General features: G+C 44.9%; 1 protein-coding gene across 3 annotated transcripts in view; it reads left to right on the top strand.

Annotated features, from left to right (window-relative positions):
- The first annotated feature begins 2,772 nt into the window (after positions 1-2,772).
- Positions 2,773-15,077, top strand: part of SLC26A4 (solute carrier family 26 member 4) — a 45,670-nt gene continuing 33,365 nt past the window's right edge. Inside the window, exons 1-6 of one of the 3 annotated variants that reach the window (XM_023638897.2) lie at positions 2,773-2,889; positions 3,846-4,012; positions 5,536-5,675; positions 11,797-11,907; positions 13,789-13,973; positions 14,574-14,738. In XM_023638897.2, the coding sequence (XP_023494665.1) occupies positions 3,849-4,012; positions 5,536-5,675; positions 11,797-11,907; positions 13,789-13,973; positions 14,574-14,738 (765 nt within the window). In that variant the 5' untranslated portion in view covers positions 2,773-2,889; positions 3,846-3,848. The other 2 variants (XM_005609074.4, XM_014738977.3) reach the window with 2 other exon arrangements.

The raw sequence follows: 15,077 nt of genomic DNA on the forward strand, positions 1-15,077 counted from the left end.
GCTAACATCTATTGCCAATCTTCCTTTTTGCTTGAGGCGTATTGTCCCTGAGCTAACATCTGTGCCAGTGTTCCTCTATTTTGTATGTGGCACACCTCCACAGCATGGCCTGATGAGCAGTGTGTAGGTCCATGCCCGGGATCCCAACCCATGAACCCTGGGCTGCTGAAGTGGAGTGTGTAAACTTAACCCCTATGCCACTGGACCTGCCCCAGGAAAACGCATTTTAAATCAGCATTAACTGCTAAATAAGTGCTGGAAAGTAACAATAATATTGTCTGACATTTATTTGGAAATGACACATCTATCTCTTTGGAAAGAAGTCCTGGAAATGAATCAATTCCGATAAAGAAGAACCACCCACTTCTATGTGAAACAGGTGAGGCCTGACTGGTAAAGCCTAAGTGAGTAATTTGAGGTGTTTAATATAACGAGTAAATTGGGTAGGGAGAGCAAGCTGTTATCACCTCCCACTCTTCTGTTTTTAAAAGACAGCCAAATTCAGACCTATGAGAGAAGCAGTTCTACGTTTTTATAGAAACCTGTAAGGGACATGTCATTCTGTCCAGGCACCATTTATTTGTTCTGTAGAAACGACATTTAACAGAAGAAAGCCATCTCTTCATCACGGTACTTGCATGAGCTTATCATGATGTGATGATTATTAAACCCACCTCTTAAATAGAAAGACGCAGTTCAAAGAAGAATTCTGTCTCTTCTCCAAGAGAAGTACCCCCTTGCCTCCTGGTGTTATTTGCTGGTCTATTTTCTCCTCTATTCTTCTGACACCTCTACCCTGCTCACTATTCCTTTGAATCGCTACCACCACCACCAAACCATCACCAAGTTCTGATACAAAGTGGTCCACAGAGCCGACTGGACCAGACTAAAAGTGTTCAAAATAGCAAGTAACAGGGAGCAGACATCCCATTCAGAATGAGATATGGGTTATACTCATATTAGCAGAGATTGCCTCCAAATTAACTCAGTAAAGAATTGTGAGTCATCTAGGTGAGTTATCATGGAACCAAGTATATGAGTTGACAGTATGAAATCCTAGGCAGCCATTGATAAAGTTAAGAAAAAACCATATGTGCTCACCTGAAAAGAAATCTGTGACACAGCCTTGATTGAAAAAAAAAAAAGTTGTAGACCATATGTAATGTAATTTTTAGTTTTTTAAAAAAAATATGTTTGGGCTGTGGGTATATCTGTTTAGAAAACATTATAGAAGGTAATGATGGTTGGAGGGAGGCATAGGGCTTGCCCTCCGGAGGTTTTTGTTTAGTGAGGGAGATAAGACTTGCATGTAAATAAAATTATGATACTAAGGTAGATAGCGAGAGGCATCTTAAGGGAGGATCAGATAAGGTGCCCAGAGAATCCAGAAAAGGGACTGGATTAATTCCGACTGAGAGGATCAAGGAATGGCCACAGAGGAGAGAGTGCTTTAACTGGATCTCTAAGGTGTGCATGAGGGTGTACAGAGTACGTACATTCAGAATCGACTTTAAACCAAATACTTGCCTCTAGTTCAGGGGAGTTGAGTTATGCACCCAACAATAATGTGCTACTCATAGAAAATGCATGTATACTGTATCTATATACAGATACATAGATATAAGGTGAGAGAGATGGGTATGTTTAATACACATAGTGATTTATTAATAAATGCACATTTTGAATAAGATACAGAACCTTAGAGGGACTTCAAACTCCGCAGCAGGAGATTAGTAGCATCTCCAGCCTCTCTCCACTGGATCTCAGGAGCATCTCCCCAGGCACGACAACCAAAAATGTCTCTAGACATTGCCAAATGTCCCCTGGGGGGCAAAAGAGCCATTAGTTCAGAACCCCTGGTATATGTAAAAGAAATCACTTCTGCAGGTGGATAAGAATTCTAAAGTTCACAACTGAAGTTTTCTTTTTGTATTCCTTCTTCAATGGTTCTTAACCTTACTTGGGTCAAGCAAACTTTGGCAGATCTGTTGAAAGCTGTTGACTCCCTCAATCCTCAGAAAAATGCACGTGCTTACACTGTGTCAAACATCACTTCAGGCAATTCACGCTAGGGTTCTCCTGTGAGGAGTTCTGTGTCCTGGAGCTTACAGAATTGTCGTGGTCTGTATTTTCCAGCTGGGTGGGCGACCGAAGACTGGTGTCCAGAAAGTCTGTATTTTGGAGTCTCTTCTGCTTTTACTTCAGAACACTGACAATCAGGCAAGAATCTTCCCATTTACCAAACTCTCACTCCTTTCGTCTTATCCTGCATTAGTAGTCAGTTTTAGCAAGATTCATCCTAGCAGAAGCCAAAACTCTGATGAGGTAGGATAGATCCAACTCCCCCTCACTCCCTTCTAGCCCTGATTGCTGCCTAGCCCAGCTTATTCCCTCCTTGACTGTCCAGATGAGTGAGAAGAATGATGGAAAGAATCAGAGTGTCGGTCAGGTAAGAAAGGGGGCCACATGGATGCTTGATTTTGATTGTGAAATACAATACACACACACACACACACACACACAGAAAAGTGCATAGACTATGTACCTAAAACTTAGGAATAAATTATAAACTCTCTGTAACCACCACCCACTGGGTACGTCTAAAGAAAGAATTTCTAGAAATCCAAAGCCATATTAAACACAAAACTGGCCTCTGCTCCTTTCCTGCTCCCCACCTGGTGTGAGAGCTGTGTGCCAGACCTTGGCGCTTCCTAGCTCACACAGCCTACGAGTCAAGGTCAGCGCTCCCAGCAATCGCTGACCTCTTCTTCCAGCCGGGCTCTGCTCTCTGTAGCAAACTCCCCAGGGGCTGTCTCGCCCCGGACCTCGCAGCCCGCCTCGGTAATTAGGGGGTGAGGGAGGATCCGGGCGGCCCCTGAGCGACAGCAGGTAAGCTTCTCAGCCAGTCTGGTTCGAGAACAGGAAAGAATGCGGGAGGGGTAGGATTTCTTTCCTGGTAGGATACGTGGGGAAAGACTGGGGCCTGTGTGTCCCTCTTTTCGACCAGGGTGTCTCTGTTGCTCCATAAATAAAACGTCTCCCTGCCTTCTGCGAGCGCTATAAAGGCAGCGGGACGGCCATCCCGGGGGCATTCCGGGCGGGGCACGAGCCGAAACAGGTGAGATCGCCGCTGAAGATGCAGCCCACCCCACCCCTCTCCAGCTTAACTACCCCGGAGGCATTCCTAGTTGGGGATGGGACTAGCGTGGGGCCATGGAGCGGGCGGGCAGGGGGCAGCACAGCCTTTCTGAGCAGCTGAGAGCGAGAAGGAGGCTAGGAAGTGAGGCCCGGGGAAGAGATCTGCTCCACCTGCCCAAGGTTCTGTCCCTAGGAGAGCGGCGACCCGCTGCTGGAATTTGCCTGCAGGGTGCGCAGCTTCGGGACCCCGGGAGAGTGGCCTCAGGGCCCCACGCCCGGCCCTGGGGGTCCGTGCTTGTCTCCCGGTCCGCGCCTGGGGCTGCGCCCTGGGTCGGGTGCAGCGGGAGAGGGGCGCGCACGGGGTCCCCTGCCCTCCCCGCGCGCGCCCCGGGTCCCAGCCCGGGTTTGGGGAGATTTCAGGACGCGGACAGCGCCCTGGCGGCCACCGGAGGGGACTGAGTGGAGCTCGGGGAACCCCCAGGGCTGTGGGTCCCTCCCTTCAGAGTCCGGGAGCCCCGGGCAGCAGGTGCAGGCCAGGGAGCCGAAGGTCCCCAGGTGCCCCCCTGCAGGCTGGCGGTGTGCCCCGAGCGCGGAGGGATCGGCTGCAGCAGGTGGGGCCGGGAGGCAGCGCCCAGACAGTCGTCTCTTCCTGTCCCTTCCTCCTCACCTCCTCTTCTCCTCTCTCCTCATCGTCCTGCGGCTCGAAGGTCATGGCAGCGCCGGGCGCCAGGTCGGAGCCGCCGCCGCTCCCCGAGTACAGCTGCAGCTACGTGGTGTCGCGGCCGGTCTACAGCGAGCTCGCCTTTCAGCAGCAGCACGAGCGGCGCCCGCAGGAGCGCGCGACGCTGCGGGAGAGCCTGGCCAGGGGCTGCAGGTAGCGGCCGCGGCGGGGCCGGCGCGGGGAGCCGCGGAGCCGGGCGGGCTGTCCTGCGGCGAAACGTGGATGCCCCGCCGCCCGGCGGGGACTCGGGGCCTCTACCGGAGGACAGACTCCGGCTCTCACATCCGCAAAGCTGTCCTTCCTGGTCGGACGGTGGCTCCATCATTCTCGGCTCGAATTGACTCTAGTCTCCCAAACGTATCTTTGGGGAGAGCGTGTTCCGGGGGACCCCTCTCTCTTTTTCCTCTCTGGAGGACCCGTGGAGGGCGCCTTGGGGGATAGTGCGTCTCTGTGGCCTTCTTGTGATGGTCAGGCTGAGGAGAGCGGGGAAGAAAGGGGCTCGACTGAAAAGAGATGATGGGTAAACCCACCACCTGACGAGGAGTCCTTGAAAGCCCCGAGCTCATCTAGGGAGATGCCACTCAGAGACGTGGAATGAAAGCCAGAAGGCAGGAGAGCGCTGTGCGCGCCAAGCTCTTCACAGTCAGGCAGTGGGACCCCCGGGGAGACCGCATCTCCAACGGTCCAGTCGTAACTAAATACCCCACACCAAGAGAACTAGAGAGCCATCAACTGCTGCCAGATTTTCTTTCTTTTTAAAAACCTTTCATGATAGAACATTTCACATATAAACAAAAGTCGACATAACAGTATAATGAACCCCTCTCTGTTTTTACCCATCACTCAGCTTCAACGAGGATCAGCTGAAGAGTTAATCGTGTTTCACCAATCGCCACCCACTTGCCCGCCCCCCACGATGTTTTTTGAAGCAAATCTCATATAGTGTACCTTTTTGTCTGTATATAATTCTAAGAACTCTTTTAAAAACATTTAACCACAATTCCATTATCACACTTTAGAGGAGAAAGTAATTCCTTAATATAAAACATGGAGTCAACATTAAAATTTCCAATTGTCCTATAAATATAATTAAAAAAATAATTTGTGAGAATCAGGAGTCAAATAATCTCCACCTACTGGTAATATGTTTTTTTCCTTTTATCTATAGGGTGTTGAATTTTAAAAATACTAAGTAGCAAGTTACAACAAGGTATATCATCACGTTAAGGTCTTTGTAAAAACTGCCTCCGAGCTTGTATTGCCAAAATATACAGAACATGTTTATTTTTCTTTAAAGAAAAAGAAAAGGAGTAGAAGAAGGCGCCTGGGATAGAAGTATAAAAAATTAATCTCCATTTAGAGACTCCACATTGGTCAATCTGTGGCTGGACCAGAAAATGGGTTCTTGTGTAGGGCTATTTTCTCAGAGGATTAAGAAGGTGAGAGCGGGTAGGGAGCACTTAATCCTGTGTTTTCTAGTACAGTGCATTTAAAAGGGTAGACAGAGTTCTTGGCAACAGCATGGTAAGCACTTCACTATTAGTATTTTCCACGCAATTCTCCTTCTTTTTCTAAACGGTTTTAAACATCAGCAGAATTCAGTTCAAAACTTTGTGATTTGCAATTGGTTGTGACCGAGGCTGGATTGGAAACCCAGTTTTCTTGCCTTCTGACAGTTGTTCAAGAAAGAGAACCCTTGGGGTGCTGAAGACACTCCTGCCCATCTTGGACTGGCTCCCCACATACCGGATCAAGGAATGGCTGCTTAGTGACATCATCTCAGGAGTCAGTACTGGGCTGGTGGGCACGCTGCAAGGTAAGCGGTTGGCGGACTGGCTCCAAGTGGCTGACAGTCCCGGTGTCCAGCAGCGGTTCCTAACTTCCCCTGGCTCCCTGGGGTCTGCACCAAATGCTTGCTCACCCTTCAAGGCCTTCATCTTTCCTCCAGGGCCCCTTAGTGGAGAGATATGCCTGTTTTCTCCTCTTCCTTAGGATTCTCTTCCTGAGAAACCCTGCTGCTTCTCTACCTGTGTGGCCCCACTAGAACCCCATTACCTAAGCAGTGGCCTCCCAGCTTTTATGGACCACAATTCACATTAAGAAAGATGTGTTACACCATGATCTGGACACACATCCTTCAAGCGTTGTGAAACAATACTGACCCTCGCTGCAAGGGATACACGCTAACATTTTCTGTTCTGCCCTATTCTATTCTGCTTATATTTTTAAAATGATAACTAGAGCCCATTAAATTATTTTATATCCCACAAGGGGTCTTGACCTGCAGTTTGAAACTGACTTCATAAGGGAAAGTGAAAGAAGAATTTTAGCCTGTACTACACTTGAGTGCTTTTTCTGCACCCCCCCCACCTATTTTTTTTTTTTTATCATCCCCTTATTTAATCTTGTAGAAAAATGTCCCTATATAGGTTTTTTTTTAAACTGGCTTTATGCCGTCTTTCAATGAGCATCTTGGAAATCTGTTGCCTACTTGGTGAATAGCAGCACTGGCCTTCTCCTTTGTTCTCCATCCCCATCATCTTGCTTCTGGCTTCGCCCTAACTCTACAAAGCCCCTGGACCATGAAAAGAGAAATCTCATTTATTTATTATAATTTTATGGAGCACTTGGTATGTGCCAGGCACTAGGTATGTGGACATGAATAAGATGCACCACCCGCTCTCAAGGAGTTCAGTCCAATGAGGAAATAGATAACAATTCAACATAAGGACTGTAGCAGGGGTACCATTGCCTGCTAAGGAAGTGCACCCAGGGGTGCTCAACCCAGCTTCAGGTGATCGGGAATGGTTTCCTGGAGGTTGAGTTGTCAGAACTGTTTCCCCGAAGGTTAAGTCTGAGTTTGCCAAGTGATGGCAAGTAGGGTGGGGTAGGGGTATGTGTAGAAAGAAGGCTTGACTATTTCAGAAGTTAGTAATAATTATTGAGCAATCTCACGAGCCAAAATTTGCCTGTGGAGCTCTCAGGATTACTCAGAGCAGGCCAGGAAGATTCCCACAGAGAGGGATGTGCTGTGGCCCCGGCGTGGAGCAACAGCCGGAGCGACCATGTTTTCAGTCACAAAGGTGGTTGGGAGAGAGAGGCGATGGGGCTCGCTTATGCACTTCGTGAGTTAAACAATCCAGGTGCCTGAGTGCTCTCTGACAGCAGTGACGTGGCAACACCCTGTGACTGCTGGGGGACAGGAACCATCTAATTCATGTTTGCTTAGCTAGTGCCTTGCTCAGAGACTGGCACAAAATAGATGGCCCCATAAACATTTAGTGAAGAGGGTCAAATTGCTTTCCTGATAATGAATCATCTTTATATATGAAAAAATGGTATTTCAAGTTCCATGTCTCCCAGGTTTTCATGGATGAGTATCTTATGAGAATTAATTTAAATTTCAGTTTTGTTTATTAAATCCGACACCAAGCTAAGGGCTTAGCCAGATATCTCAATTAATTCTCACAACAACTATTATTATCTCCTTTTCAATAGATGAGAAATCTACTAAATCTGGCCCAAGGTCATGGAACTGGTAGGTGGTAGAGCCGAGATTTGAACCCAGAGTCTATTCCTAGGATCTTAATTTATCTATTGTGCAGTTCCTTACTTTATGAATAATATGTTTTCTGGAAACAGTATCTCTATAAAGTTATCTTTGTAAGGTGAATTTCTGGGAGGTTCATTTGTACATTCATTCATCAATCATTCACTTAATAATACTGATAGACCAATTCTGTAAGCCAGGAGTCCAGCTATGGTGATTCAGTGGCTTATTGACAGGCACAGGTACCAACTTCGTGAGGCTCATGTTAAGTGGCAGACAGAGGAATTCAATAAATAAATAGATAAATAGAAAAATAATTACAGATTGTGATCTCCATTGTGGTGGATTAAATATGCTGTAATAGGGATTAATTTGGGGTTGGAGGGTTTATTTTAGATAGAATGGTCAAGAAAGGCCTTGCTGAAGGGGTGAAATTTAATCGGACATTGGAGGATGAGAAGGAGACAGGTATGTAATGAGCAGAAAGAAAGTGTACCAGGCGAAGGTGCAAGGGCCCTGAGGTCAATAAGAGTTCAGTATTTTCAAGGGAGGAAAGGGAAGAATTCTAGTGGGGGTGGAGTACAGTGAGGGGAGGGGAGGTGGACAGAATGAGATAAGGTTAGGTAGGGCTGGGATGGGGATGAGGAAGTGAGGCACTCACTCTCAAGGGGCCTCCTTAAATATTGCGCTCTGGGCACCTCACCGGCCTCACCCTAGTCCCGGCCCCAAGGATAGGTGTGTCAGCTTGAACCAGATCAAGCGGGAGATGACAAGAGCTACACAGATCTGAAATGTATTTTGGAGCACGAATCACTGATCTATACCAATGGATAAAGACTGGCTGAGGAGCAGGTTGGGGATGGAAAATCAAGTTTTCCTTTCGAACGTGCTAAGTCTGAGATGCACATGAGACATCTAAGTGGAGATGCCAAATACAGAATTGGAGTTACTAGAAGCCTGAAGGTCAGAGAAGAGGTCTGGGCTAGACATAAAAATCCAGAAAGCATCATCGAGGGGTGCTCTTTGAAGGAGTGGGCATGTCTGAGACTCCCCAGGGAGAAAGGGCAGATGGGGAAGAGAAGCAGGCTGGAGGAGTCAAAGGTCAGGGAGATGAGGACGGGGCCCCCAAGAAACGTGAGGAGGTTGGGCTCAGAAAGTGAGAGAAAAAGAACAACTGGAGGAATGTGGGATCAGAAGCCAAGAGATGAGGTTTTTGTTACAAAAGGATGGAAGGGCCAATAGTGTCGAATACTCTTGAGGGGAAGAGCACCGATGATGGAACACAGACAATGCTTTTAAGTTTTGTTGTGAAGCAGAGTAGAGAAATGGCTGTAACTGGAGGGAGACAAAGGATGACTGTAGAGTGAAAGGAAGACTATTTTTCTTTTAATATAGGAGATACTAGAACATATTTGTGACTAGTAGGAATGACCCAGTAGAAAGAAAGAGACCTGTGTTCAAGCGGTAGAGGAGAAACAACTAAAAGTTATGAGAAGGGGAAGTGTGGATGGGTTCAAGGTGGAAGTGGGAGAGTTTCTCCTTAAAGACAGGAGGGATATTTCCTCCATTTTCAGAGGAAGAAAGACAGACAGAACAGTGCAGATGCAGAGGTGCTCGAAATTGTGGTAAAAAGCAAATTAGGGGCATCTAATGGGTTCTACGTTTTGGATGAAGTCTAAGATTCATCTCTGAACTGCATCTGCGTGGAGAAGGGGGATGGGCAGTTTGAGGAAAATAGGGGATGTCTGAGCAGGTATCTCAGAGAGAGGAAACCCACACTTTCTGGGAAATGAAATTAGATTGCCAAGGAGTGTTGACTCCCATCTGGGGCTAGTGACCATGAATTTTTGTATGACACTGGTCAGCCCAAATGTAGATGTCTCCAGTCCAGTTTATCTAGCTGCTTCAGTGCTGTCATGGGAAAGGTGACTGTTTGGGTTCAGCCAGATTGGGGTTTTGCCAGACAAGAGGAGGGATGGAGAGAGAGAGTGAAGCATGGGAGTTCAGAGGATTGGTGAAATTCTATAGACAAGGAGGCAAGTAAAGACAGGAGGGCGCCAAGAATAGAGAGAACTTCTTGTTGCAGTAAGAATTCTGGAGGAGGTGAGCAGAAAGGTAAGTGGCTGTAGTCAGAGAGGGAGGCTCAAAATTGAGATTTCAGAGGTGGTACTGCAGTTTCTAGTGATGGCAAGGTCCTCCATATGACCACTGGCTGGCAGCTGAGGCGTGGAGGAAGAACTCGTCAGAGAGGACAGGCTCAGGTTACTGAGAAGCCAGAAATGCTAAGGATAATGGGATCTTTTGGACTTTTGTTATTAAAAAAAAAAATTCCCACCAGGCAGCAAAAAAATCAATGAAGCCCTCTTTGTGCTGTCTTTATTCACAGCTCTGGGGAGCCTACTCTCCACTTTCTACTTTTGCCTTCTAGATGCTTCCAAATGTTTGTTGGCACCACCTTCATCAGTATATGCCACCATCCTACACATGAAGGGGACCAACACAGAGATTCCATAGTTTAAATCCATGGCTGAGATTTCTTTACAAATTGTGTAATTTCAAAATTGTTGTACCAGTTTCCATTATAATAAAGATGATTACGGTATATTTGAGGAGCAGTTGTCCCTAAGTAGGACACTATATGAAAACTGAACAAGTCCCCGTTTTCCAGGTCTATAAGAACCTCAGAGCCCAGCTTAGGGAAGTGGGAGTTTGAGAAGGACTTGAAAAATTACATAGGAGGTAGACAGAGCCCCGTTCACGGCTCCTTCTTTTCTTGTCTTCCCTTTGTGGACTCACGTTTCTACTCCTTGTTCTTGGGATGACTGATTATTGCAATTCCTTATAATTTTTATACTAAAACAATTGCATCAGTAATACAGGTTTTTCTAGAATGCAAGCTCTGTAAGGGCAGAGACTTTGTTTATCCACTCTCATATTCCCTCAAACCTAGAACAGTGCCTGGCACACAGTAGGGACATAATCAATAGTTGTTCAATGAATGAATGCTCGTTATAGAAAACACACATAAAAGGAACATGAAAAAATACCTCCTCCACAAACTGGAAGTCTCCCTCTGATCCTACCATAGAGATAACGAGTAATGTTTTCATAATTATCCTACTAGACACATACGTGCGCATCTATACAAAAGTGTAAAGACATGTTTGAGGATGGTAAGCACTAACTTCAGGATAGCTTCCTTCTGAGGGTGGAGGGAGGAAAGAGGATGTGATTGAGGACAAGTACACAGAGAGTGTCAACTGCACTGGCAGTAATTTATTTCTTAAGCTGAATGTTGCATACAGGGGTGTTTATTATATTATGGTCTTTTGTATATCTGAATTACTTCATATTACATTAAAAACCTTTCCAGATTTTTTATGCATATAACACGTGTGTTTACTTTTACAAAAGTGGAAACATGCATCCTTTTCACAATTTTGAATCCTGCTTTTTCTCACTTTTTTCTTTTTCCTTTACATCTCTCCATGTTACTACGTGTATTTCTGTACATCATGTCAAGTTCATTTCATGGAATTGCAATGCATGAAGTGTAATTTAGTTATCCACTTCCTGGCTTGGAGACATTCATTCAGTGAATAATTTTGGGTGCCTCTGGGCCAGGATATTTGGTTGTTACCACTGTACTTTAGTGTTATAAATGTAATCCTCTAATAAGGACCCAAGGGTCAGAGGGCCTGATTTTTTCTCACTGAGAGGCAGTGAAATGTGGGGAGGTAATACGGAGTAAGATGGGCTGACTTCACAGCGAGAACACCTCGTTATCATCTTCCACCTCCCACGTCCATGGGGAGGTTGAGATCCTTCCACACAGCGTGGCATTCATGGACCCAGAGCTGGTGGGAAAGCCTCGTGGAGGAGTTGATCTCCCAGTGGAGCTGTCTTGCCTGCTGCTGTGTACAATTGTCACTACTTTTCTTTGTTTGGATCTAACTTCTGTTCCCCAACAAGAAAGGAGAAAGGGCAGTGTGACAATGACCGCGTCCCTCACAACACAGAGAAACACTGAATTCAGACAAAACCGTCTACGTACAAAACTGGTCTGAACCTTTGGGCTGAAGTGACAAAGTTTTTAATCAACAACTGACTTGACTTCTTTTTTCCACTCAGTGGCTCAGTGGATGATTGAATCATTGATCCATTGGGGCAGTTCGTTTGAGCAGGTGATGCGTGTGGATGCAGTCATTTTCCCAGCGGACTCGGATCATGTTCTGCACCCTAGGATGGCCGGAGACTGTGTGCAAAATAAGGAGGACACTCAGGACAAGCTGGTCATTGGGGAGATCCATGACAAGGCCTTTCTTTGTGCAGTGGAAATATACCGTAACTTTTGTTTGCGAATGTAATCGTTTGGATGTACTTCCAGGCATGGCGTACGCTCTGCTTGCTGCGGTTCCTGTTGGATACGGTCTCTACTCCGCCTTTTTTCCCATCCTGACGTACTTTATCTTTGGAACATCAAGACACATCTCAGTTGGTAATTATAAGCATGTATTACATTGCATTTATCCACGTTTAACGTATTTTGGCTATATTATGGGTATTATGCTTCCATATCTTTGTTAACATTTTCCAGGGAAACAAGGCTTTAGTGCTTGACCTGCTTTTCCTATTTGATGACTCAATAGCTCTTCTTATGGAAGAATGATTCTTTCAAAATACTGTGCCTTTAGTTAGCTCTATACTTAACTTTTGAGGAAGATGAGCCCTGAGCTAATATCCATCACCAATCCTCCTCTTTTTGCTGAGGAAGATTGGCCCTGAGCTAACATCTGTGCCCACCTTCCTGTATTTTTTGTATGTGGGATGCTGCCACAGCATGGCTCGATAAGGGGTGCATAGGTCCGCGCCCAGGATTTGAACTGGTGAACCCTGGGCTGCCGAAGCACAGTGTGTGTACTTAACCGCTATGCCACTGGGCCAGCCCCTACACTTAACTCTTTTTTTAATGAAGAAGAGAAGATTGAAAGATCATTAAAATTATAGGTTATCTTCAAACTTTAGCATGTTTTGATTTTTAAAAATGGAATAAATTTGACTCCATATTTAGAAAGTGTTCTCTTCCAAAATTAAAAACGAGGGGAAAAAAAATCTTCAAGAAGTCTTTGAACCTACTGTTTTACTAGATTAACTTAGCATTTACTAAATTATGTTCATCAGATACATATTCATTATTTCATTAAAGAGCATATTTATTTTAAGTCACTAAAATTGGAAGACCGGCAAAATCGTGCCAAAAACATTTAGAAACTAAGCTTGGCTTTCCTTCTTGGTATAGCTCAAAATAAGTTTATTTCCTGCCGTTCCTAAAATTTGAATTCTCTTTTGCTAGGATGTTCTAGTAAATGAGTGTTTAATGCTATTTTATTACTTTGACATTTATGCTTGAGATAATTTTGCGCCTACATCCATCTGCTGGCTAGACATGTCTACCTGGACGATCTTCTTGAAACAAACAGAACCCTCCATAGATCTCCGACCCATATCCTTGTCCTTAGTTGTATTTTCCCCAGTATCTGGCATATTGCCTTGTCTGTGGAAGGAGATCAGCAAGAGGTTATTGACTGAAAGAATTTCCTCACCTGGGAGAATTGATCGGTATCAAGTGCTTGACGAAGTGATTTTTTCCCCTTTGGCAGTTGGTACATTTAGACACTCCAGGTTACTGGATTTTGGTACTGAGCCCTCCCAAATGTTAAAGCATTCCATGATCGAACGATAGGATCATCATTATCATGGATAAAAATATCAGTAGTGAATGGAGCAGTTGCTGGAAGCAAAGGACTGCTTTTTAAATGTAGAATCTTACAGAGTGGCATTTGATAAGAAAAAATAATTTGTCTTGGAATGAGAAAAAAACTGTACACTCCCTTTGCTGTTTCTTTATCTCAATTTGGACCCTGTGATATTGATCAAGGTACTCAGCTCCACAGAGATCAGGGCACTGGATGCTGTAGGAAATAAGCTTGTATGGAATAAAAATAAGATGGAATGAGTAAAGACTCAGCTTGTATGCCACATCTGCTAGGAAACATTTCCTGACAACTCTCCCCCTCTCTGATACCCCCATCCTTGCTCATACATGTGAAGATTACAGAAAGATAGGTTAGACACCCCTCCTGTGTACTCACAAAGCATCCTGAATGCTGGATTATAATTCCCTACCTCCACGTCCCTCTTCCTCATTTTTGAGTCATGAATGCCTTGAAACATCTGCATTTTAGCCTCTTTTGTGAACAAACAATATTTTCTCAATCATAGCTAATTATTTCACACATCTTTCTAATCCAATGTAGACATGTTGATCCTAAATATTGATGATTAATAATTATTAATTGATAGAGACTTTTTTCCCCAGGACCTTTCCCAGTGGTCAGTTTAATGGTGGGATCTGTTGTTCTGAGCATGGCCCCCGACGAACACTTTCTCGTATCCAGCAGTAACGGAACTGCATTAAATACAACCGTGATAGACTCTGCAGCTAGAGATGCAGCAAGAGTATTGATTGCGAGCTCCCTTACTCTTTTGGTTGGAATCATACAGGTAATGGACTTACACGTAAAATATAGATGGGCATGATTTTTATTCGAAATAACTAAGTGTAAAGCATGTGGACTTAAAGATTATTTAAAAGCGAAACAAAGCAATTTACTGGACCTCCAAAGTTATTTTCTAAATTATATTGTTTTAGGTCAGATGCTAAAATAGTCAGCAAGACCCCACTTATTAAGGCTCATTTATCATCAAAGTCAGAGACAGAAAAAAAAAGCAGAAGAACATGTGTGATTCGAATGAGGATGAGGGAAGGGAAGTGTGCAAGAACCCATAAAGGAGAAAAAAGTGTTCTGGTGAGCGGAGCCACGGGACCTGAAAGTCCCGGAAATAAGCTACATGGTTTTTGCTTTTCTTATTACATATCTGGAAATACTTCGAGGTTCATATTACACATGGTTTTCAAATTTAAGAGTGGTGGATGGGAGAGATAGGGCGTTAAGTGCAGAGTTGTTTCCTACAAGCATTTTTGTGGTGTCGGCGGGCTACCAGAGTTTTGATTGGTGTTAAGTTGAATTTGTTAATAGTTCAAGAGAGTTGGTTCTTCTCCCAGACAAACAGTTAATTTTCCCTTCCTTCCTCTTGTTCTAGTTGATATTTGGAGGTTTACAGATTGGCTTCATCGTGAGGTACTTGGCAGATCCTTTGGTTGGCGGATTTACAACAGCTGCGGCCTTCCAAGTGTTGGTCTCACAGCTAAAGATCGTCCTCAATGTTTCAACCAAAAACTATAACGGAGTCCTCTCCATTATCTATGTAAGCGCTGCTTCTCACTCTGGGGATGGTTCAGCGAGACAAATGCACTCTTTTCCTCTTTAAGCTGAGTCAGCAGAGCGTATGGGCCTCCTGGGGAGCCACTGAAAACGTTCGTCTCTGAAAGAACCATAGAATCAGGAGTAACACTGAAGAAGGCAGATTTTGCAAATCACTGTTCTCAGTTGGTGAAAATGGTTTCAAAGGTGTCACCACACTTAAAAATGTTAATGGAAACCAGGTGGAACGGTAAAGTGAAGGTTGGCCTGGGATGCAGCAGGCTTGAGTTCCAGTCTCAACTTTGCCTCTGACAAGCTAGGTGACCTTAGACACATCATGTAG

The sequence above is a fragment of the Equus caballus genome, chromosome 4 (genome assembly GCF_041296265.1).
Source record: "Equus caballus isolate H_3958 breed thoroughbred chromosome 4, TB-T2T, whole genome shotgun sequence".
NCBI classification, from domain to species: Eukaryota; Metazoa; Chordata; class Mammalia; order Perissodactyla; family Equidae; genus Equus; species Equus caballus.